Source organism: Pseudophryne corroboree, chromosome 6 (genome assembly GCF_028390025.1).
Source record: "Pseudophryne corroboree isolate aPseCor3 chromosome 6, aPseCor3.hap2, whole genome shotgun sequence".
Lineage (NCBI taxonomy): Eukaryota > Metazoa > Chordata > Amphibia > Anura > Myobatrachidae > Pseudophryne > Pseudophryne corroboree.
In genome coordinates, this window is record NC_086449.1 from 726,502,589 (window position 1) to 726,527,736 (window position 25,148).

General features: G+C 46.9%; 1 protein-coding gene and 1 long non-coding RNA gene across 2 annotated transcripts; one reads left to right on the forward strand and one right to left on the reverse strand.

Annotated features, from left to right (window-relative positions):
* Positions 1-727: 727 nt before the first annotated feature.
* On the forward strand, positions 728-1,696 carry LOC134933315 (uncharacterized). The gene is made up of 3 exons (XR_010179671.1): positions 728-856; positions 1,133-1,259; positions 1,536-1,696. It is a non-coding gene; the product is annotated as an uncharacterized LOC134933315 (long non-coding RNA).
* A 13-nt stretch (positions 1,697-1,709) lies between these two features.
* On the reverse strand, positions 1,710-6,297 carry LOC134933314 (uncharacterized). Its single transcript, XM_063928422.1, has 7 exons — positions 6,164-6,297; positions 4,927-5,105; positions 4,239-4,758; positions 3,658-4,164; positions 3,449-3,574; positions 2,292-3,373; positions 1,710-1,772 (listed from the first exon to the last, which is right to left on the reverse strand). The coding sequence occupies exons 1-6, from the start codon at positions 6,267-6,269 to the stop codon at positions 2,688-2,690; spliced, it is 2,124 nt and encodes a 707-aa protein (XP_063784492.1). The 5' UTR covers positions 6,270-6,297; the 3' UTR covers positions 1,710-1,772; positions 2,292-2,687.
* Between the last annotated feature and the right edge of the window lie 18,851 nt (positions 6,298-25,148).

Genomic DNA, 25,148 nt, shown 5'->3' on the forward strand with positions numbered 1-25,148 from the left:
AACCAGGACCAGCTCAATGAGCCCGAGGCTGGTTATGCTTTGGAGGGGGGACCCCACGTCATTTTTTTTCCTGATTTTACCGTTCCAGCAATAAAAAAAAAAAAAAAAAATTTATTTTAAAAAATATATAAATAATATTTGTGCCTCCCCCCCCAAAAAAAAAAGTTCCTAATCCCTTCTAATATAAATAGATCTGCTATTCCAAAAAAAAAAAAACACAAATAAAAACATGTTTAAAATTTGTCCCGGCATTTGGGAGAAAGGGGTCTGATGTGAAAACATTGGACCCCTTTCATTAGTCCGCTGGATCGGTGTGCGTTTTTTTGTTTTGCCAAGTACGTGGATTATCTCTCTGGACCTGGATGTACCTCTGGACGCTGGAAGGTGAGTATGATTTTTTGACAGGTACCCTCGGTTCGTCGGAGATCGTTGCAGTCGGCGTGTCAACACAGGTGAGATGGATTGCCCAGAACTCCCTTTGTCCAAAATCACCCTGGCATGTCCAAAGTGCAGCCCTCCGGCACTTGCGTCACTACACATCCAAACATTCCATGAAACAGCAATGCTGGTCAGGGAATGTTTGGATGTGTAGTGACGCAAGTGCTGGAGGTTTGCATTTGGACCCACTGTTCCCCGCTTGTGTTGTATGGACTGTATGTACCTCTTCTTTCCAGTCCCAGGGTGACACTATTACCCACATCTGGTAGCTCATACTGTTCTCTTCCACAGGTCCTGCGTTGTATCTTCCCAAGTGGCGTGGATGTGAGGAGACACGACATTTCACCTGATGTTCCATGGGAGACCCTACTGGTGATGTGGACCTGACCCTCCGCCATGTAGCAGACAACCCCCTCAGGTGAGATGTATTGCCCAAAACTCCCTTATCCAAAATCACCCTGGCATGCCCAAAGTGCAGCCCTCCGGCACTTGCGTCACTACACATCCAAACATTCCATGAAACAGCAATGCTGGTCAGGGAATGTTTGGATGTGTAGTGACGCAAGTGCTGGAGGTTTGCATTTGGACCCACTGTTCCCCGCTTGTGTTGTGTGGACTGTATGTACCTCTTCTTTCCAGTCCCAGGGTGACACTATTACCCACATCTGGTAGCTCATACTGTTCTCTTCCACAGGTCCTGCGTTGTATCTTCCCAAGTGGCGTGGATGTGAGGAGACACGACATTTCACCTGATGTTCCATGGGAGACCCTACTGGTGATGTGGACCTGACCCTCCGCCATGTAGCAGACAACCCCCTCAGGTGAGATGTATTGCCCAAAACTCCCTTATCCAAAATCACCCTGGCATGCCCAAAGTGCAGCCCTCCGGCACTTGCGTCACTACACATCCAAACATTCCATGAAACAGCAATGCTGGTCAGGGAATGTTTGGATGTGTAGTGACGCAAGTGCTGGAGGTTTGCATTTGGACCCACTGTTCCCCGCTTGTGTTGTGTGGACTGTATGTACCTCTTCTTTCCAGTCCCAGGGTGACACTATTACCCACATCTGGTAGCTCATACTGTTCTCTTCCACAGGTCCTGCGGTGTATCTTCCCAAGTGGCGTGGATGTGAAGAGACAGATCCCCTGATGTTCCCTGGGCAATCTACTTACATACAATTCAACTGCATTACAAATTTTAATAAAAACCACAGGAAACTTCTATTTTTAAAAGTTTATTGAAGAAAAAAATTTTTTAATAAAGTTTGAAAGTTAATTAAAACAAAAAAGTAGTTTGTTCTTCTTTACATTCTTTTCTTGTGTATATAGATATCTGTGGGGAAAAGAAAAAAAAGTATATTAAAGTAAAAACACACTAAATTCATGTTCATTTTTTTCCAATTAAAATTTGTGGAACAACACATCCCAGCATGAGTCATTGCTGGGCGGTGTTGTTCTACAAAGGCATGCGGTTCAAAGTGAAAGAATGTCGTCAGTGGTCTAGCACTTTGACATGCTAACATTTGTGGAACAACACAGCCCAGCATGAGCCATTGCTGGGCGGTGTTGTTCTACAAAGGCATGCGGTTCAAAGTGAAAGAATGTCGTCAGTGGTCTAGCACTTTGACATGCTAACATTTGTGGAACAACACAGCCCAGCATGAGCCATTGCTGGGCGGTGTTGTTCTACAAAGGCATGCGGTTCAAAGTGAAAGAGTGTCGTCAGTGGTCAGCACTTTGACATGCTAACATTTGTGGAACAACACAGCCCAGCATGAGCCATTGCTGGGCGGTGTTGTTCTACAAAGGCATGCGGTTCAAAGTTTCTTGAATTAAACATGGTTCTACTCACCTTGGTACGCTCAACACAATCTTATGCCGTCCACTTCATTTTTCCTCACAAATCCTATGAATAAGTCAAAAACACAGACTAGTGAATAGTAAATTCACACAATGAAAGTCTACTGTACATCATTACAAAAAGGATTTTTTGAAGAAAAAGGGGGTATCAGAATAGCTCTTTGGCCCATCATACATGTAGCCGCAAGGAGCTTTCATCCGTTACCACACGCGCCCGCATACATGCCCGCGCATGTATGCCTACACAAAGCTCCTTGGTAGTACCCGGTCACGGGTGGGGAAGCCCAACAAAGAAAAAACAATAGTAAGAAAAACAACAAACTAATGGGAGGGGAAGACAGGGATACATGAAAAACATTTAAAATAAAATAAAATAATACGACCGGGTTTATGGTGGAAGTCTGTCCGGATCCTCTTCTTCCCCCTGATAGGGCGTGGATGTCCTGGGAGGCTGGGGAGTATGTCGACTGGCCCTCGGTGCCCATGCTGCTGAAGAATGTGCGGCTGGTGGTGGAGGCATCTGGGGGGTGGGGTACATCCCTGTATATCCCTGGTACATCTGTGACTGACTGTACTGGGATGGGACTTGAGGAAGGGTACGATGCGTCCTTGTGGCTTGAGACGGCGGATATGGTGGATCACCAGCGTGTTGATGAGCTGGTACTGGGAGCTTATCATAGATCATCTGCAGTGTGGTTGCGATGAGCTGTTGGCTGGAAGAGGAGTGTCGATGACTATCCGACATGTTCTTATTGCTTTCTGCCAAACATGTGGTTTTTTCCACAAGCTTGACCAAGGAATCGGACATGATGTTAAGTATGTTCCTATTCTCCCTACGATCTTCAATTATGATCTGTAGTATTGTGGCCGTGCTGTCGGAAATAGTCTTCTGCAGTTCATGCAGATTGTTGGACATTTTCTCCATTGTCCTCTCAATGTTGTCCAGTCTGCTTCCCACAACATTTGTGTATGTATCCTGGCGTGTCCCAATCTCTGATGCCAGGGTGTGAACCCTCTGAACAGTTGAGGGATTCTGCCCTTCCTGGATGTCTGCCACCACATTCATTTGGGCAGCTGAAAAGAAAATTAGACAATATTATCCACATTCATCATACATTTTTTGGAAGGTTCACAATTCAATTTACTCACGCAGGGATGTAGCAACTGGATCATCCTGCACTTCCACCTCGTCATCCTCTGACGACCCCTGTAGGAGATCCGGCCTGAAGTACGAACCAATCCCCGAAGCTAGTCCGCTGCTGGTTCGTGGCACCACTGTTTGCAAAATAAATTTTGGAAAAGTTGATAAACTTTACACAACTACTGCCCCCCCCCCCCCACAAAAAAAACAAACAAACCTTCTCCATCCTGTGATGCCGCTGCTCCAGGAGCTCCACTTGTCCTCGTTTCGGAAGACTTTTCAAGGGTCTGGCTGGATACATCTGCACGGCTGTCCTCAAACCCAAGAAAAGTTTCGTCAGTTAACCCTGTAGACTCAAACAGATCGAGTGATGGGTCCACAAGGGTTGTGTCTTGAGGCTCTTCAGTCACAGTCCCAGAGCTCCTGGAGAGACGACGATCTGGTGATGGCCTGCGCGCAGGAGCTGTAGTTTGGCGCCCATCTTGTGGTGTGGTCGCCGACGGTGTCTGGTGCACAGGTGAGAGTCTGTGCACTGATGTCGTCTGGTGCACAGGTGACCAACTGCGCGATGACGAACTGTGGCGCACAGGTGACGATCTGTGTGCTCGCGATGCTTGCGGCGCAGTTGATGGTCCGCGCGCTGCTGCCGATGCCTGCTGCACAGGTAACGGTCCGTGCGCTGGCGATGTCCTGTGCGCAGGTGATGTCCTCTGGGCAGGTCTGTCTGAAAAAAAAAAAACACATTAGCACATACAAAAATTTTAAAGGGAACTACAGCTCATGTGAATGTATTCTTACCATCAGACCTCCTTTTGGACGGCTGGTCTCCCGCCTTCCTCCGTCTTCTGGGCGGTTCTTCCTCCTCGAGAAAGCCAGCAGGACGGCTGGAGTCCACACCTCCGCGAACTCCTTCGACCATGGCAGGGTTCAAGCGCCTTCTAATAACGTTCTCCCAGGATAGCCACTTCAAATTGAGAGCCGGGCCACCTCCCGTAGCTGTCTCATGTCGGCGCTGAATCCCCATCTTCTTCTTGGTCTGTCTGCGGCAATCACTGTACCGCTTCAAGCAATTTTGGGTGCTCCGACGGTTTCCAGAAATTGCAGTTACTTGACTGGCGATGGATTCCCAGATGTTCCGCTTTACCTTAAATGCTGTTTTCTGTGCTCTTGATCCATACAAAACGTCGTAGGACCTGTCGACGCAATCCACTAGGACACAGTTTTCCGCCTCAGTGTATCTGGGTCCACGCGGCTTTTTCTGTCCTGCTTCTTCACCAGAGGCTTCCTCCTCCGACTGCTCCTCTGGCTGGCTTCTTGCCTTTAGGGATTAAAAAAAATAAAAAAAATTTTTATTAAGATCGGTATGTACCTGTGAGTGTCAGTATCCCTGGCATTGCGCACCTATTACAGTAGGTGTGCATGGCATTGCACAAACTACAGTGGGTAAAGTTTGATGCTATTTGTGTCTGCAGGTGTGGTTAAGTACCTTTTTACTAGGCTTTTTCTTGGACTTCTCATGGGCCCATGACGACCGCGGCTGGTCACTAGATGCCTGGTCGGTCGCATCCGCCTCCTGGGTTGGCTCCCACTCCTCATTGCTTTGCAGGGATAGATCCGAGGGGGTGGGGGAAGGGGCGGATCGGGTTTGTTTGTCCCTTGACATCTCTGTTATAAAAAAAAAATACATACATGTATAAATGGCTGACCCTCACAAAATGGCTGCCCCTTACAAAATGGCTGCCCCTCACAAAATGTCGACCAGGCTGTCGACTAAACTTGCTCCAAATCACCCCAAAATGGCCAGAAAGCATCCCTGCACACTCAGGAGGCAACCCACAGCAAAATTAGGCGGGAAAACACATGTTTGCAAAACAGTCAGCAGCACATGTCGACCTGGCTGTCGACTAAACTTGCTCCAAATCACCCCAAAATGGCCAGAAAGCATCCCTGCACACTCAGGAGGCACCCCACAGCAAAATTAGGCGGGAAAACACATGTTTGCAAAACAGTCAGCAGCACATGTCGACCAGGCTGTCGACTAAACTTGCTCCAAATCACCCCAAAATGGCCAGAAAGCATCCCTGCACACTCAGGAGGCACCCCACAGCAAAATTAGGCGGGAAAACACATGTTTGCAAAACAGTCAGCAGCACATGTCGACCAGGCTGTCGACTAAACTTGCTCCAAATCACCCCAAAATGGCCAGAAAGCATCCCTGCACACTCAGGAGGCACCCCACAGCAAAATTAGGCGGGAAAACACATGTTTGCAAAACAGTCAGCAGCACATGTCGACCTGGCTGTCGACTAAACTTGCTCCAAATCACCCCAAAATGGCCAGAAAGCATCCCTGCACACTCAGGAGGCACCCCACAGCAAAATTAGGCGGGAAAACACATGTTTGCAAAACAGTCAGCAGCACATGTCGACCTGGCTGTCGACTAAACTTGCTCCAAATCACCCCAAAATGGCCAGAAAGCATCCCAACACACTCAGGGGGTACACCAATGCTAATAGAAGACCCAAAAAAGTCAATTAAAGAAAAAAAAAAACGTGGAAAAACTACCCCAAAACACAAGTCTCCCCCTAAAAATGCAGCAACACAAGCAAGGGGCTATACACATACCTGCACACATACACAAACACCCCATGTACACCTCATGGCAACCCCCACTACACAAACACATACATACATGCAACACCAGACACACATGTGGTACTTACCTACAACTGTAGTAAAAGCTCCTAAAATGGCTCTGCTCCGGGGTAACAGGAATCCTCCTGACTGTCCTGGAATAAAGCCTGCTGGGGTGTCCAAAGATATCCACATCAAACAACCAAATTGCTAGCTCTGCACCTCCTCACACCTCTCTGCAGGTTCACAAAATGGCTGCAGAGCACATGCAACAAACAAGCCCTAATATAGTGCTGCTTTGGAAGGGAAGGCGAATTCAGTACGCCCACTGCTCGCCGATTGGCCGGAATCCGCCTGCGGGAGGGGCGAATCAGTTTTTCATTGAATATTGCGAATTCAGGGTCCCGGCGACAGGGCTGCAGCTGGCGATAGCGGGCGAATCATACAGAGGCGGATCTAATGACGCGATTCGCCCGCTATTGCATATACTCCAATGTGTCCAAAGTGTCTCTGCCTTAAGGGCCCTACACACTAGAGATGAGCGGGTTCGGTTTCTCTGAATCCGAACCCGCCAGAACTTCATGTTTTTTTTCACGGGTCCGAGCGACTCGGATCTTCCCGCCTTGCTCGGTTAACCCGAGCGCGCCCGAACGTCATCATGACGCTGTCGGATTCTCGCGAGGCTCGGATTCTATCGCGAGACTCGGATTCTATATAAGGAGCCGCGCGTCGCCGCCATTTTCACACGTGCATTGAGATTGATAGGGAGAGGACGTGGCTGGCGTCCTCTCCGTTTAGAATAGATTAGAGAGACACTTGATTTACTAATTTTGGGGAGCATTAGTACTCACTACTCAGTACAGTGCAGAGTTTTGCTGATAGTGACCAGTGACCACCAGTTTTATTTATAATTATAATCCGTTCTCTGCCTGAAAAAAGCGATACACAGCACACAGTGACTCAGTCACATACCATATCTGTGTGCACTGCTCAGGCTCAGGCCAGTGTGCTGCATCATCTATTATCTATATATAATATTATATATATCTGTCTGACTGCTCAGCTCACACAGCTTATAATTGTGGGGGAGACTGGGGAGCACTACTGCAGTGCCAGTTATAGGTTATAGCAGGAGCCAGGAGTACATAATATATTATATAGTGAGTGACCACCAGACACACAGTGCAGTTTATTTAATATATCCGTTCTCTGCCTGAAAAAAGCGATACACACAGTGACTCAGTCAGTCACATACCATATCTGTGTGCACTGCTCAGGCTCAGGCCAGTGTGCTGCATCATCTATATATATTATATATCTGTCTGACTGCTCAGCTCACACAGCTTATAATTGTGGGGGAGACTGGGGAGCACTACTGCAGTGCCAGTTATAGGTTATAGCAGGAGCCAGGAGTACATAATATTATATTAAAATTAAACAGTGCACACTTTTGCTGCAGGAGTGCCACTGCCAGTGTGACTAGTGACCAGTGACCTGACCACCAGTATATATAATATTAGTAGTATACTATCTCTTTATCAACCAGTCTATATTAGCAGCAGACACAGTACAGTGCGGTAGTTCACGGCTGTGGCTACCTCTGTGTCGGCACTCGGCAGCCCGTCCATAATTGTATATACCACCTAACCGTGTTTTTTTTTCTTTCTTTATACATACATACTAGTTACGAGTATACTATCTCTTTATCAACCAGTCTATATATTAGCAGCAGACACAGTACAGTGCGGTAGTTCACGGCTGTGGCTACCTCTGTGTCGGCACTCGGCAGCCCGTCCATAATTGTATATACCACCTAACCGTGGTTTTTTTTTCTTTCTTTATACATACATACTAGTTACGAGTATACTATCTCTTTATCAACCAGTCTATATATTAGCAGCAGACACAGTACAGTGCGGTAGTTCACGGCTGTGGCTACCTCTGTGTCGGCACTCGGCAGCCCGTCCATAATTGTATATACCACCTAACCGTGGTTTTTTTTTCTTTCTTTATACATACATACTAGTTACGAGTATACTATCTCTTTATCAACCAGTCTATATATTAGCAGCAGACACAGTACAGTGCGGTAGTTCACGGCTGTGGCTACCTCTGTGTCGGCACTCGGCAGCCCGTCCATAATTGTATATACCACCTAACCGGGGTTTTTTTTTCTTTCTTTATACATACATACTAGTTACGAGTATACTATCTCTTTATCAACCAGTCTATATATTAGCAGCAGACACAGTACAGTGCGGTAGTTCACGGCTGTGGCTACCTCTGTGTCGGCACTCGGCAGCCCGTCCATAATTGTATATACCACCTAACCGTGGTTTTTTTTTCTTTCTTTATGCATACATACTAGTTACGAGTATACTATCTCTTTATCAACCAGTCTATATATTAGCAGCAGACACAGTACAGTGCGGTAGTTCACGGCTGTGGCTACCTCTGTGTCGGCACTCGGCAGCCCGTCCATAATTGTATATACCACCTAACCGTGGTTTTTTTTTCTTTCTTTATACATACATACTAGTTACGAGTATACTATCTCTTTATCAACCAGTCTATATATTAGCAGCAGACACAGTACAGTGCGGTAGTTCACGGCTGTGGCTACCTCTGTGTCGGCACTCGGCAGCCCGTCCATAATTGTATATACCACCTAACCGTGGTTTTTTTTTCTTTCTTTATACATACATACTAGTTACGAGTATACTATCTCTTTATCAACCAGTCTATATATTAGCAGCAGACACAGTACAGTGCGGTAGTTCACGGCTGTGGCTACCTCTGTGTCGGCACTCGGCAGCCCGTCCATAATTGTATACTAGTATCCAATCCATCCATCTCCATTGTTTACCTGAGGTGCCTTTTAGTTGTGCCTATTAAAATATGGAGAACAAAAATGTTGAGGTTCCAAAATTAGGGAAAGATCAAGATCCACTTCCACCTCGTGCTGAAGCTGCTGCCACTAGTCATGGCCGAGACGATGAAATGCCAGCAACGTCGTCTGCCAAGGCCGATGCCCAATGGCATAGTACAGAGCATGTCAAAACCAAAACACCAAATATCAGTAAAAAAAGGACTCCAAAACCTAAAATAAAATTGTCGGAGGAGAAGCGTAAACTTGCCAATATGCCATTTACCACACGGAGTGGCAAGGAACGGCTGAGGCCCTGGCCTATGTTCATGGCTAGTGGTTCAGCTTCACATGAGGATGGAAGCACTCAGCCTCTCGCTAGAAAACTGAAAAGACTCAAGCTGGCAAAAGCACCGCAAAGAACTGTGCGTTCTTTGAAATCCCAAATCCACAAGGAGAGTCCAATTGTGTCGGTTGCGATGCCTGACCTTCCCAACACTGGACGTGAAGAGCATGCGCCTTCCACCATTTGCACGCCCCCTGCAAGTGCTGGAAGGAGCACCCGCAGTCCAGTTCCTGATAGTCAGATTGAAGATGTCAGTGTTGAAGTACACCAGGATGAGGAGGATATGGGTGTTGCTGGCGCTGGGGAGGAAATTGACCAGGAGGATTCTGATGGTGAGGTGGTTTGTTTAAGTCAGGCACCCGGGGAGACACCTGTTGTCCGTGGGAGGAATATGGCCGTTGACATGCCAGGTGAAAATACCAAAAAAATCAGCTCTTCGGTGTGGAGGTATTTCACCAGAAATGCGGACAACAGGTGTCAAGCCGTGTGTTCCCTTTGTCAAGCTGTAATAAGTAGGGGTAAGGACGTTAACCACCTCGGAACATCCTCCCTTATACGTCACCTGCAGCGCATTCATAATAAGTCAGTGACAAGTTCAAAAACTTTGGGTGACAGCGGAAGCAGTCCACTGACCAGTAAATCCCTTCCTCTTGTAACCAAGCTCACGCAAACCACCCCACCAACTCCCTCAGTGTCAATTTCCTCCTTCCCCAGGAATGCCAATAGTCCTGCAGGCCATGTCACTGGCAATTCTGACGAGTCCTCTCCTGCCTGGGATTCCTCCGATGCATCCTTGCGTGTAACGCCTACTGCTGCTGGCGCTGCTGTTGTTGCCGCTGGGAGTCGATGGTCATCCCAGAGGGGAAGTCGTAAGCCCACTTGTACTACTTCCAGTAAGCAATTGACTGTTCAACAGTCCTTTGCGAGGAAGATGAAATATCACAGCAGTCATCCTACTGCAAAGCGGATAACTGAGTCCTTGACAACTATGTTGGTGTTAGACGTGCGTCCGGTATCCGCCGTTAGTTCACAGGGAACTAGACAATTTATTGAGGCAGTGTGCCCCCGTTACCAAATACCATCTAGGTTCCACTTCTCTAGGCAGGCGATACCGAGAATGTACACGGACGTCAGAAAAAGACTCACCAGTGTCCTAAAAAATGCAGTTGTACCCAATGTCCACTTAACCACGGACATGTGGACAAGTGGAGCAGGGCAGGGTCAGGACTATATGACTGTGACAGCCCACTGGGTAGATGTATGGACTCCCGCCGCAAGAACAGCAGCGGCGGCACCAGTAGCAGCATCTCGCAAACGCCAACTCTTTCCTAGGCAGGCTACGCTTTGTATCACCGCTTTCCAGAATACGCACACAGCTGAAAACCTCTTACGGCAACTGAGGAAGATCATCGCGGAATGGCTTACCCCAATTGGACTCTCCTGTGGATTTGTGGCATCGGACAACGCCAGCAATATTGTGTGTGCATTAAATATGGGCAAATTCCAGCACGTCCCATGTTTTGCACATACCTTGAATTTGGTGGTGCAGAATTTTTAAAAAAACGACAGGGGCGTGCAAGAGATGCTGTCGGTGGCCAGAAAAATTGCGGGACACTTTCGGCGTATAGGCACCACGTACAGAAGACTGGAGCACCACCAAAAACTACTGAACCTGCCCTGCCATCATCTGAAGCAAGAAGTGGTAACGAGGTGGAATTCAACCCTCTATATGCTTCAGAGGTTGGAGGAGCAGCAAAAGGCCATTCAAGCCTATACAATTGAGCACGATATAGTAGGTGGAATGCACCTGTCTCAAGTGCAGTGGAGAATGATTTCAACGTTGTGCAAGGTTCTGATGCCCTTTGAACTTGCCACACGTGAAGTCAGTTCAGACACTGCCAGCCTGAGTCAGGTCATTCCCCTCATCAGGCTTTTGCAGAAGAAGCTGGAGGCATTGAAGAAGGAGCTAAAAGGGAGCGATTCCGCTAGGCATGTGGGACTTGTGGATGCAGCCCTTAATTCGCTTAACAAGGATTCACGGGTGGTCAATCTGTTGAAATCAGAGCACTACATTTTGGCCACCGTGCTCGATCCTAGATTTAAAGCCTACCTTGGATCTCTCTTTCCGGCAGACACAGGTCTGCTGGGGTTGAAAGACCTGCTGGTGACAAAATTGTCAAGTCAAGCGGAACGCGACCTGTCAACATCTCCTCCTTCACATTCTCCCGCAACTGGGGGTGCGAGGAAAAGGCTCAGAATTCCGAGCCCACCCGCTGGCGGTGATGCAGGGCAGTCTGGAGCGACTGCTGATGCTGACATCTGGTCCGGACTGAAGGACCTGACAACGATTACGGACATGTCGTCTACTGTCACTGCATATGATTCTCTCAACATTGATAGAATGGTGGAGGATTATATGAGTGACCGCATCCAAGTAGGCACGTCACACAGTCCGTACTTATACTGGCAGGAAAAAGAGGCAATTTGGAGGCCCTTGCACAAACTGGCTTTATTCTACCTAAGTTGCCCTCCCACAAGTGTGTACTCCGAAAGAGTGTTTAGTGCCGCCGCTCACCTTGTCAGCAATCGGCGTACGAGGTTACATCCAGAAAATGTGGAGAAGATGATGTTCATTAAAATGAATTATAATCAATTACTCCGCGGAGACATTGACCAGCAGCAATTGCCTCCACAAAGTACACAGGGAGCTGAGATGGTGGATTCCAGTGGGGACGAATTGATAATCTGTGAGGAGGGGGATGTACACGGTGATATATCGGAGGGTGAAGATGAGGTGGACATCTTGCCTCTGTAGAGCCAGTTTGTGCAAGGAGAGATTAATTGCTTCTTTTTTGGGGGGGGTCCAAACCAACCCGTCATATCAGTCACAGTCGTGTGGCAGACCCTGTCACTGAAATGATGGGTTGGTTAAAGTGTGCATGTCCTGTTTTGTTTATACAACATAAGGGTGGGTGGGAGGGCCCAAGGACAATTCCATCTTGCACCTCTTTTTTCTTTTCTTTTTCTTTGCATCATGTGCTGATTGGGGAGGGTTTTTTGGAAGGGACATCCTGCGTGACACTGCAGTGCCACTCCTAGATGGGCCCGGTGTTTGTGTCGGCCACTAGGGTCGCTAATCTTACTCACACAGTCAGCTACCTCATTGCGCCTCTTTTTTTCTTTGCGTCATGTGCTGTTTGGGGAGGGTTTTTTGGAAGGGACATCCTGCGTGACACTGCAGTGCCACTCCTAGATGGGCCCGGTGTTTGTGTCGGCCACTAGGGTCGCTAATCTTACTCACACAGCTACCTCATTGCGCCTCTTTTTTTCTTTGCGTCATGTGCTGTTTGGGGAGGGTTTTTTGGAAGGGCCATCCTGCGTGACACTGCAGTGCCACTCCTAGATGGGCCCGGTGTTTGTGTCGGCCACTAGGGTCGCTAATCTTACTCACACAGCTACCTCATTGCGCCTCTTTTTTTCTTTGCGTCATGTGCTGTTTGGGGAGGGTTTTTTGGAAGGGACATCCTGCGTGACACTGCAGTGCCACTCCTAGATGGGCCCGGTGTTTGTGTCGGCCACTAGGGTCGCTAATCTTACTCACACAGTCAGCTACCTCATTGCGCCTCTTTTTTTCTTTGCGTCATGTGCTGTTTGGGGAGGGTTTTTTGGAAGGGACATCCTGCGTGACACTGCAGTGCCACTCCTAGATGGGCCCGGTGTTTGTGTCGGCCACTAGGGTCGCTAATCTTACTCACACAGCTACCTCATTGCGCCTCTTTTTTTCTTTGCGTCATGTGCTGTTTGGGGAGGGTTTTTTGGAAGGGACATCCTGCGTGACACTGCAGTGCCACTCCTAGATGGGCCCGGTGTTTGTGTCGGCCACTAGGGTCGCTAATCTTACTCACACAGCTACCTCATTGCGCCTCTTTTTTTCTTTGCGTCATGTGCTGTTTGGGGAGGGTTTTTTGGAAGGGCCATCCTGCGTGACACTGCAGTGCCACTCCTAGATGGGCCCGGTGTTTGTGTCGGCCACTAGGGTCGCTAATCTTACTCACACAGCTACCTCATTGCGCCTCTTTTTTTCTTTGCGTCATGTGCTGTTTGGGGAGGGTTTTTTGGAAAGGCCATCCTGCGTGACACTGCAGTGCCACTCCTAGATGGGCCCGGTGTTTGTGTCGGCCACTAGGGTCGCTAATCTTACTCACACAGCTACCTCATTGCGCCTCTTTTTTTCTTTGCGTCATGTGCTGTTTGGGGAGGGTTTTTTGGAAGGGACATCCTGCGTGACACTGCAGTGCCACTCCTAGATGGGCCCGGTGTTTGTGTCGGCCACTAGGGTCGCTTATCTTACTCACACAGCGACCTCGGTGCAAATTTTAGGACTAAAAATAATATTGTGAGGTGTGAGGTATTCAGAATAGACTGAAAATGAGTGTAAATTATGGTTTTTGAGGTTAATAATACTTTGGGATCAAAATGACCCCCAAATTCTATGATTTAAGCTGTTTTTTAGTGTTTTTTGAAAAAAACACCCGAATCCAAAACACACCCGAATCCGACAAAAAAAATTCGGTGAGGTTTTGCCAAAACGCGTTCGAACCCAAAACACGGCCGCGGAACCGAACCCAAAACCAAAACACAAAACCCGAAAAATTTCAGGCGCTCATCTCTACTACACACTGGCCGATTTTTTGAAAGATATGAACGATCTCGTTCATAAATGAACGAGAACTCGTTCATATCTTTCAGTGTGGAGACTCCTGCGATGAACGATGCGCGGCCCCGCGCTCGTTCATCGCTGGTCTCCCGTCGGCTGTGCATGCAGGCCAATATGGACGATATCGTCCATATTTGCCTGCACTTCAATGCAGCCGCGTGACGGGGGGAGTGAAGAAACTTCACTCCCCCCGTCACTGCCCCCCCGCCGCCGGGTCGCTCGTCGGCCGTATCCGCCGTCGGGTAGCTCGGCGGTGGGTCGGCCAGTGAGTAGGGCCCTTTAGAATCAGGCTGAATATGTAACAAAGAATCAAGTCTATGGAAGCTTTCCAGCTGATTAGCTTCTGACAGGCGTCCCCGTCTAAGCACAAAATAATTATGGATGAGATTCTTATGAAATAAACTGATTGCACAGTAACTTGAATGTCCACTGCAGGTAAACTGTAGAGATAGCTTATCTCACCGGTTTGTGCAGCTACCACATCTCCCGCCGGGCTCCGTCTCTGCCGCACATAGCGCTCAGCGGCTCTATCACTGACGTCAGCGCTATATTCCTCCCGTTGGTGTGGGTTGGATGCAAGTGTGCAAACAGCTTGGAGCGCAGAGATCCTCCGGCCAGTGGTTCAGAACTGCATCGGCTGTTATGCGCTTGGCCCGTAATGGAACTTGTGCCGCCCTGCCATTACGGGCCAAGCGCATAACAGCTGATGCAGTTCTGAAGAACTGGCCGGAGGATCTCTGCGCTCCAAGCTGTTTGCACACTTGCATCCAACCCACACCAACGGGAGGAATACAGCGCTGACGTCAGTGATAGAGCCGCTGAGCGCTATGTGCGGCAGAGACGGAGCCCGGCGGGAGATGTGGTAGCTGCACAAACCGGCGAGATAAGCTATCTCTACAGTTAACCTGCAGTGGACATTCAAGTTACTGTGCAATCAGTTTATTTCATAAGAATCTCATCCATAATTATTTTATGCTTAGACGGGGACGCCTGTCAGAAGCTAATCAGCTGGAAAGCTTCCATAGGAGACTTGATTCTTTGTTACATATTCAGCCTGATTCTAAGGCAGAGACACTTTGGACACATTGTATCACTACGCTGTCCCAGCGGGAGGTGAAAAAGCATTTATCAACTGTATGCATTTCCTCTAGATATGTTTGGGCTGTGAAAATAAGTGTTCCATATAAGTGTACTTAAGTATTTAGGAGGCTGAATAATATAATTTGCTACTAAGAATTGTTCACTGTGGAGCTAATTAGAGCACCTATTGCATGCTATATTGTTCTAATCAGCAATCTAGTATTCATTACCAGTGCAATCAGGGCCGGTTCTTGCCCTTGCGGCGCCCCGGGCAAAAGTTAGCGGCGTGGCTTAACATGGGGGCGTGGTCAGTCACGCCCCCCATTTGTAGCGCCGCTGGGAAAAAAAAAAAAGTATACTTACTGTACCCCGCTCCTGTTTCCAGACCCTGCAGACCGGCGCCGCTCTTCTCCTCGGATCTATGCGTCTCTCCCATAGCACAGCATAAGCGCTAGAGGTCAATTATGACCCCTAGCGTCTATGCCACAATGCTGTGCGGTGCGCGATGACGTCATCGCGCACCGCACACCAAAGGTCCTCTCCATGAAGGGAAACTAGACGCTTAGCGTCTGGTTCCCTTCTCACAGCGGGAGGGGGGGCACAGCGGGGGGACACTGCTGGGGCGCACACTGACAGTGGAGGATCTTGCCATGGTGTGGCGCCCTCCGGATGGCGCCGGCGCCCTCCGGAAGGCGGCGCCCCGGGCAAAAGTCCTGCTTGCCCGTGGCAAGATCCGCCACTGAGTGCAATCACAAGGTACCTGTGATAAGGGTCACTGAAGAAATAGGCTTTGTAGATATACATCTTATGTTTTAGCTTTTTAAGTGTTTATATTAACAGTTATCAATACAAAATAAATACAATTTTATCTATCCTTGATTGTGGACAGCGCTTTCAATTTAGTTCTTTCTTGTCACAATAAATATATTGGGAACCAACAACCCAATAACTTGAGAGCGGCAGTCCTTAATAAGGAGAGGAATATTAATGAACTGATAAAGCATTTTAGCAATTTGAGTTGGGACAGCTGACACACATTGAAGCTTAGCGCTTTTTTTGCTTGGAGTTTGGATGCTAAAGAGACTATCGCACACTGGGTGAGGAAGCAGAAGGGGAATAGGGAATGTGCAGTCTCCATGGTATAATGGAAATGAATCTTGTGAAAAACTTTAATAACAGGGGGTGCTACCGACTGCTTCCAAGCCTGAGCTATAGTGGCTCTTGCAGCTATACACGTGTCCCAGTAAATATCTATGATGAGCTGGAACTTCCGTAGGGTAAAAATTAAGTAACGCCAAAATAGGGGATGGGTGTAGGGTCGTTTGCAAGACTGTATTTATCAGTGTGAAAATATCCGACCAGAACGTTCAGAGTGAGGGACATGACCAAAAGACATGGAACAAGTGGCCTATTTCCCCACACTTCCTCCAGCAATATTGAGAGCGTGAAGGCCAAAAGGAGTGTAGCCTATCTGGAGTTAGATATAAGCTGTTAAATAGTTTGACATGCATTTCTGAATGGTTTAAACATCTAGACATATGAAATGTTAAACAATACAGTTTTTCCCATTGCAGATCAGTTATGGTAACGTTTAAATCCGTCTCCCAGCATTTCTGAGCATTAGACTTTTGAGACGGAGCTAATACTATAAGTGTATTGTACCAAAAAGTTAAATGTTTAGAGGAAGCCGTCTGAGAGACATGGGATAGAGCAGATTGAGTTATAGATCTAGGTGGGCTTTGTGAACGGGGCAGGCTCTTATACCAGTGTCTAATTTGCAAGTAATGAAATAATTCCTTATGAGGGAGAGAGAATCGGTCATGTATTTGGGGAAACGTGAGGAGAGTGTTTCCATCCATTAAATCTCCTATAGTAGAAATACTGCAGGCGCACCAAGCAGAAATATTAAAATTAGGTATTAACTGACTTGCAGCTTAAAATGAAAGTGCTGCATACGGGGCAGTAAACCCTGGAAGTTTGCTTATTAGAGTATCCCACACTCGCAAAGATGAGATCATAGAAGGAAAAATGGGTAAGTTTAATGGACGGAGGGCTTTTGGAGTCCATAGCAAGTCCTCCAGGCGTACATCCGAACATCCAACACTCTCGATATGAGCCCACAGGGATTTAGAGTGAGTCAACCGCCAATATTTTAGTTGAGCTAGCAAACAAGCATCTTGGTATTTAACTAAATCAGGGAGAGCATGGCCTACAAGATTATGAGGAAGGATCATTCTAGTGCGTGCCAATTTAGGGGGATGGGATTTCCATAAATACTTTGTCAAAATAATACTGCATTTATCCAGATAATATTTAGGAAAAGAGTAAGGTATAGTGCGAAACAAATACATAAGCTTGGGCAATAGGGACATTTTAAATGCCGCTAAATGTCCTAACCAGGATATTTCAAGAGGATGTCAAGGCTTGAAAGATAGCTATCAGTGGGGGTAGGTTCAAATCAAAGACTTTAGCAGTGGAGGAGTGAACATGTATTCCTAGATATGTAAGCGAGTCAGATTTCCAATTATATCGGTAGCGAGAGCGCAAAGAAGCTATAACTGAGTCAGATAAATTGATAGGCAAAGCGTCAGTTTTGGTTGTGTTTAATTTATAATAGGAGACGTCACTAAAATTGTTCAGTAAAGAGTGTAGATGAGGGAGGGAGGAGAAAGGACGTGAAACAAAAAGAAGCACATCATCAGCAAAAAGATATAGTTTATGAGAAAATTGACCACAAGATATCCCCGGAAATGTATCGCCTGATCTAACCTTAGCAGCTAAAGGTTCTATCACTAGCACAAATATCAGGGGCGAGAGAGGGCAGCCCTGATGTGTATCATTAAAAATTGGGAATGTGTCTGACAGGAAGCCATTGCTGAACACCCTTTCCATCGGCGAACTGTATAATGCGAGGATTGATGACAAAATGTGATCAGAAAAACCATATTTACTGTAGCCAGGACAGTACGCATGTAAGACCAGTTCAACCTGTCGAACGCGTTTTCGGCATCCAAAGACAGCAAAAGAAACCCATCGGTCCCAGAGGCAGCATCGATCAAATTGAAGACTCTGCGGGTGTTATCGGAGGCCTGCCTGTCAGGCCCAAACCCAACCTGGTCCAGGTGCACCAATAAGGGTAAATAGGCATGAAGACGGGAAGCTATTATCTTAGCATATAGTTTTACATCACTATTAAGCAGTGCAATTGGATGATAGTTTTGGCAATAGGTCGGGTCCTTCCCTGGTTTAGGAATTGCTACTACTTGGGCCTCCAACATTTCTCAAGGAAAGGAGCCAACACGAGTAACTTCGTTAAATAAAGAAGCCAGCGTGGTAGAAAAACGATCAGCAAATGTAATATAGAAATCTTTGATAAATCCATCAGGGCCAGGGGCCTTGTTTTTAGGGAGGGATTCAATTGCCGTCTCAATTTCGAGTGATGTCTAAGGGGCATTCAAGGAATCCAGCTGGTCAGAAGTTAGGGAGGGTAAATTAACAGAGGAGAAAAAGGAGTGTATAGATTCATCAGAAGGTTGGTGAGTAAGAGGGTCAGATTGTAAATTATATAGCTGCGCATAATAATCTGCAAATTGGTTAGCAATATCTAAAGGATTTGCTAATTTAGAACCAGTAGGGGAAATAACGTATTTGATCCTATTACGAGCTTGTTGAACCCATAGCCGACGGGCAAGCATTTTACCAGTCCTGTTGCCAACTAAATAGAATTTTTGCCGCAGTCTATTAAGAGCCGTCTGAGTTTTGACAACTAAGAATTTTTGTATTTGGCTATGAATATTAGATTGTTCTTTGCGTAGGGCACGAGTAGGGTGTCGTTTATTTTTTATCTTTAGCTATTTTAAGCTTATCTTCTAAATTGGCATGAAGTTGTATGGCTTGTTGTATAAGGGTAGCTCCGGCTTTTATATAGAGATGAGCGCCTGAAATTTTTCGGGTTTTGTGTTTTGGTTTTGGGTTCGGTTCCGCGGCCGTGTTTTGGGTTCGAACGCGTTTTGGCAAAACCTCACCGAATTTTTTTTGTCGGATTCGGGTGTGTTTTGGATTCGGGTGTTTTTTTCCAAAAACACTAAAAAACAGCTTAAATCATAGAATTTGGGGGTCATTTTGATCCCAAAGTATTATTAACCTCAAAAACCATAATTTACACTCATTTTCAGTCTATTCTGAATACCTCACACCTCACAATATTATTTTTAGTCCTAAAATTTGCACCGAGGTCGCTGTGTGAGTAAGATAAGCGACCCTAGTGGCCGACACAAACACCGGGCCCATCTAGGAGTGGCACTGCAGTGTCACGCAGGATGTCCCTTCCAAAAAACCCTCCCCAAACAGCACATGACGCAAAGAAAAAAAGAGGCGCAATGAGGTAGCTGTGTGAGTAAGATTAGCGACCCTAGTGGCCGACACAAACACCGGGCCCATCTAGGAGTGGCACTGCAGTGTCACGCAGGATGGCCCTTCCAAAAAACCCTCCCCAAACAGCACATGACGCAAAGAAAAAAAGAGGCGCAATGAGGTAGCTGTGTGAGTAAGATTAGCGACCCTAGTGGCCGACACAAACACCGGGCCCATCTAGGAGTGGCACTGCAGTGTCACGCAGGATGTCCCTTCCAAAAAACCTGAACCACTAGCCATGAACATAGGCCAGGGCCTCAGCCGTTCCTTGCCACTCCGTGTGGTAAATGGCATATTGGCAAGTTTACGCTTCTCCTCCGACAATTTTATTTTAGGTTTTGGAGTCCTTTTTTTACTGATATTTGGTGTTTTGGATTTGACATGCTCTGTACTATGACATTGGGCATCGGCCTTGGCAGACGACGTTGCTGGCATTTCATCGTCTCGGCCATGACTAGTGGCAGCAGCTTCAGCACGAGGTGGAAGTGGATCTTGATCTTTCCCTAATTTTGGAACCTCAACATTTTTGTTCTCCATATTTTAATAGGCACAACTAAAAGGCACCTCAGGTAAACAATGGAGATGGATGGATTGGATACTAGTATACAATTATGGACGGGCTGCCGAGTGCCGACACAGAGGTAGCCACAGCCGTGAACTACCGCACTGTACTGTGTCTGCTGCTAATATATAGACTGGTTGATAAAGAGATAGTATACTCGTAACTAGTATGTATGTATAAAGAAAGAAAAAAAAACCACGGTTAGGTGGTATATACAATTATGGACGGGCTGCCGAGTGCCGACACAGAGGTAGCCACAGCCGTGAACTACCGCACTGTACTGTGTCTGCTGCTAATATATAGACTGGTTGATAAAGAGATAGTATACTCGTAACTAGTATGTATGTATAAAGAAAGAAAAAAAAACCACGGTTAGGTGGTATATACAATTATGGACGGGCTGCCGAGGGCCGACACAGAGGTAGCCACAGCCGTGAACTACCGCACTGTACTGTGTCTGCTGCTAATATAGACTGGTTGATAAAGAGATAGTATACTCGTAACTAGTATGTATGTATAAAGAAAGAAAAAAAAACCACGGTTAGGTGGTATATACAATTATGGACGGGCTGCGGAGTGCCGACACAGAGGTAGCCACAGCCGTGAACTACCGCACTGTACTGTGTCTGCTGCTAATATATAGACTGGTTGATAAAGAGATAGTATACTCGTAACTAGTATGTATGTATAAAGAAAGAAAAAAAAACCACGGTTAGGTGGTATATACAATTATGGACGGGCTGCCGAGTGCCGACACAGAGGTAGCCACAGCCGTGAACTACCGCACTGTACTGTGTCTGCTGCTAATATATAGACTGGTTGATAAAGAGATAGTATACTCGTAACTAGTATGTATGTATAAAGAAAGAAAAAAAACCCACGGTTAGGTGGTATATACAATTATGGACGGGCTGCCGAGTGCCGACACAGAGGTAGCCACAGCCGTGAACTACCGCACTGTACTGTGTCTGCTGCTAATATATAGACTGGTTGATAAAGAGATAGTATACTCGTAACTAGTATGTATGTATAAAGAAAGAAAAAAAAACCACGGTTAGGTGGTATATACAATTATGGACGGGCTGCCGAGTGCCGACACAGAGGTAGCCACAGCCGTGAACTACCGCACTGTACTGTGTCTGCTGCTAATATATAGACTGGTTGATAAAGAGATAGTATACTCGTAACTAGTATGTATGTATAAAGAAAGAAAAAAAAACCACGGTTAGGTCACTGGTATATACAATTATGGACGGGCTGCCGAGTGCTGACACAGAGGTAGCCACAGCCGTGAACTACCGCACTGTACACTGGTTGATAAAGAGATAGTAGTATACTCGTAACAACTAGTATGACGACGGTATAAAGAATGAAAAAAAAACCACGGTTAGGTGGTATATAATACAATTATGGTTGGACGGACTGCCTGCCGAGTGCCGACACAGAGGTAGCCACAGCCGTGAACTACCACACTGTACACTGGTTGATAAAGAGATAGTAGTATACTCGTAACAACTAGTATGACGACGGTATAAAGAATGAAAAAAAAACCACGGTTAGGTGGTATATAATACAATTATGGTTGGACGGACTGCCTGCCGAGTGCCGACACAGAGGTAGCCACAGCCGTGAACTACCGCACTGTACACTGGTTGATAAAGAGATAGTAGTATACTCGTAACAACTAGTATGACGACGGTATAAAGAACGAAAAAAAAACCACGGTTAGGTGGTATATATTATAATACAATTATGGATGGACGGACTGCCTGCCGAGTTCCGACACAGAGGTAGCCACAGCCGTGAACTACCGCACTGTACACTGGTTGATAAAGAGATAGTAGTATACTCGTAACAACTAGTATGACGACGGTATAAAGAACGAAAAAAAAACCACGGTTAGGTGGTATATATTATAATACAATTATGGATGGACGGACTGCCTGCCGAGTTCCGACACAGAGGTAGCCACAGCCGTGAACTACCGCACTGTACACTGGTTGATAAAGAGATAGTAGTATACTCGTAACAACTAGTATGACTATGACGACGGTATAAAGAAAGAAAAAAAAAACCACGGTTAGGTGGTATATAATACAATTATGGATGGACGGACTGCCTGCCGAGTGCCGACACAGAGGTAGCCACAGCCGTGAACTACCGCACTGTACTGTGTCTGCTGCTAATATAGACTGGTTGATAAAGAGATAGTATACAATACTACTAATATACTGGTGGTCAGGCACTGGTCACCACTAGTCACACTGGCAGTGGCACTCCTGCAGCAAAAGTGTGCACTGTTTAATTTTAATATAATATTATTTATCATGTACTCCTGGCTCCTGCTATAACAACCTGCAGTGCTCCCCAGTCTCCCCCACAATTATAAGCTTTATATACAATACATTGATGTGCAGCACACTGGGCTGAGCAGTGCACACAGACTGAGTCACTGTGTGACTGTGTATCGTTTTTTTCAGGCAGAGAACGGATATATTAAATAAAACAAACAACTGCACTGTCTCTGGTGGTCACTGGTCACTGTGGTCGTCAGTCACTAAACTCTGTCTGCACTCTGCACTCTCTTCTAATCTACAGTATCACAGCAATCTCTCTCTCTCTCTCTCTTCTAAATCTAATCTAAATGGAGAGGACGCCAGCCACGTCCTCTCCCTATGACTCTCAATGCACGTGTGAAAATGGCGGCGACGCGCGGCTCCTTATATAGAATCCGAGTCTCGCGATAGAATCCGAGCCTCGCGAGAATCCGACAGCGTCATGATGACGTTCAGGCGCGCTCGGGTTAACCGAGCAAGGCGGGAAGATCCGAGTCGCTCGGACCCGTGAAAAAAAAAGTGAAGTTCGTGCGGGTTCGGATTCAAAGAAACCGAACCCGCTCATCTCTACTTTTATAGCCGAACCACGGACCACTGCTTTGAATGCGCACCAAATTTTTTTAATGGAAGTACCAGAGGGGGAGTTAGTATCAATGTATAAAGAAATACAGTCGTAAATAATCTTTTTCACTATCGGGTCTGATAAAAGGTGGGGAGATAGTCGCCATGGTCTAGGGGATGTGAATGCGTTATCTCCAATAGAGTGATGCGTGATCATACCAGGTAATAGATAAAATATCTACCGAACCAGCTAATTGTAAAGTCCATTTCTCTATCGTCCTAGTGGATGCTGGGGTTCCTGAAAGGACCATGGGGAATAGCGGCTCCGCAGGAGACAGGGCACAAAAAGTAAAGCTTTTCCAGATCAGGTGGTGTGCACTGGCTCCTCCCCCTATGACCCTCCTCCAGACTCCAGTTAGATTTTTGTGCCCGGCCGAGAAGGGTGCAATTCTAGGTGGCTCTCATAAAGAGCTGCTTAGAGAAAGTTTAGCTTAGGTTTTTTATTTTACAGTGATTCCTGCTGGCAACAGGATCACTGCAACGAGGGACAGAGGGGAGAAGAAGTGAACTCACCTGCGTGCAGGATGGATTGGCTTCTTGGCTACTGGACATCAGCTCCAGAGGGACGATCACAGGTACAGCCTGGATGGTCACCGGAGCCGCGCCGCCGGCCCCCTTGCAGATGCTGAAGTAAGAAGAGGTCCAGAATCGGCGGCTGAAGACTCCTGCAGTCTTCTAAAGGTAGCGCACAGCACGGCAGCTGTGCGCCATTTTCCTCTCAGCACACTTCACACGCAGTCACTGAGGGTGCAGGGCGCTGGGGGGGGGGCGCCCTGGGAGGCAAATGTAAACCTATATAAAGGCTAAAAATACCTCACATATAGCCCCCAGAGGCTATATGGAGATATTTAACCCCTGCCTGTATTCACAAAATAGCGGGAGACGAGCCCGCCGAAAAAGGGGCGGGGCCTATCTCCTCAGCACACGGCGCCATTTCCTCTCACAGCTCCGCTGGTCAGGACGGCTCCCAGGTCTCTCCCCTGCACTGCACTACAGAAACAGGGTAAAACAGAGAGGGGGGGCAAATTTAATGGCAATATCTTGATATATATAAAGCAGCTATAAGGGAGCACTTATTATAAGGCTATCCCTGTCATATATAGCGCTTTTTGGTGTGTGCTGGCAGACTCTCCCTCTGTCTCCCCAAAGGGCTAGTGGGTCCTGTCTTCGTTTAGAGCATTCCCTGTGTGTCTGCTGTGTGTCGGTACGTGTGTGTCGACATGTATGAGGACGATATTGGTGTGGAGGCGGAGCAATTGCCAAATATGGGGATGTCACCTCCTAGGGGGTCGACACCAGAATGGATGCCTTTATTTATGGAATTACGGGATAGTGTCAACACGCTAAAGCAGTCGTTTGACGACATGAGGCGGCCGGACAATCAATTAGTGCCTGTCCAGGCGCCTCAAACACCGTCAGGGGCTGTAAAACGCCCTTTGCCTCAGTCGGTCGACACAGACCCAGACACAGGCACTGATTCCAGTGGTGACGGTGACGAATCAACCGTATTTTCCAGTAGGGCCACACGTTATATGATTTTGGCAATGAAGGAGGCGTTACATTTAGCTGATACTACAGGTACCACTAAACAGGGTATTATGTGGGGTGTGAAAAAACTACCTATAGTTTTTCCTGAATCAGAAGAATTAAATGACGTGTGTGATGAAGCGTGGGTTGCCCCTGATAAAAAGCTGATAATTTCAAAGAAATTATTGGCATTATACCCTTTCCCGCCAGAGGTTAGGGAGCGCTGGGAAACTCCTCCTAGGGTGGACAAGGCGCTAACACGCTTATCAAAACAAGTGGCGTTACCTTCTCCTGAGACGGCCGCACTTAAAGATCCATCAGATAGGAGGATGGAAAATATCCAAAAAAGTATATACACACATGCAGGTGTTATACTACGACCAGCTATAGCGACTGCCTGGATGTGCAGTGCTGGGGTAGTTTGGTCAGTGTCCCTGATTGAAAATATTGATACCCTGGACAGGGACAATATTTTACTGTCGTTAGAACAAATAAAGGATGCATTTCTTTATATGCGTGATGCACAGAGGGATATCTGCACACTGGCATCACGGGTAAGTGCTATGTCCATTTCGGCCAGAAGAGCTTTATGGACGCGACAGTGGA

Coding starts and splice junctions, on each gene's coding strand:
- LOC134933314 (XM_063928422.1), bottom strand. CDS start 6,269: ATGTGGATATCTTTGGACACCCCAGCAGGCTTTATTCCAGGACAGTCA. Junction 5,106..6,163: donor AGCTTTTACTACAGTTGTAG/GTAAGTACCACA, acceptor TTTTTATAACAG/AGATGTCAAGGGACAAACAA. Junction 4,759..4,926: donor AGAAAAAGCCTAGTAAAAAG/GTACTTAACCAC, acceptor TAATCCCTAAAG/GCAAGAAGCCAGCCAGAGGA.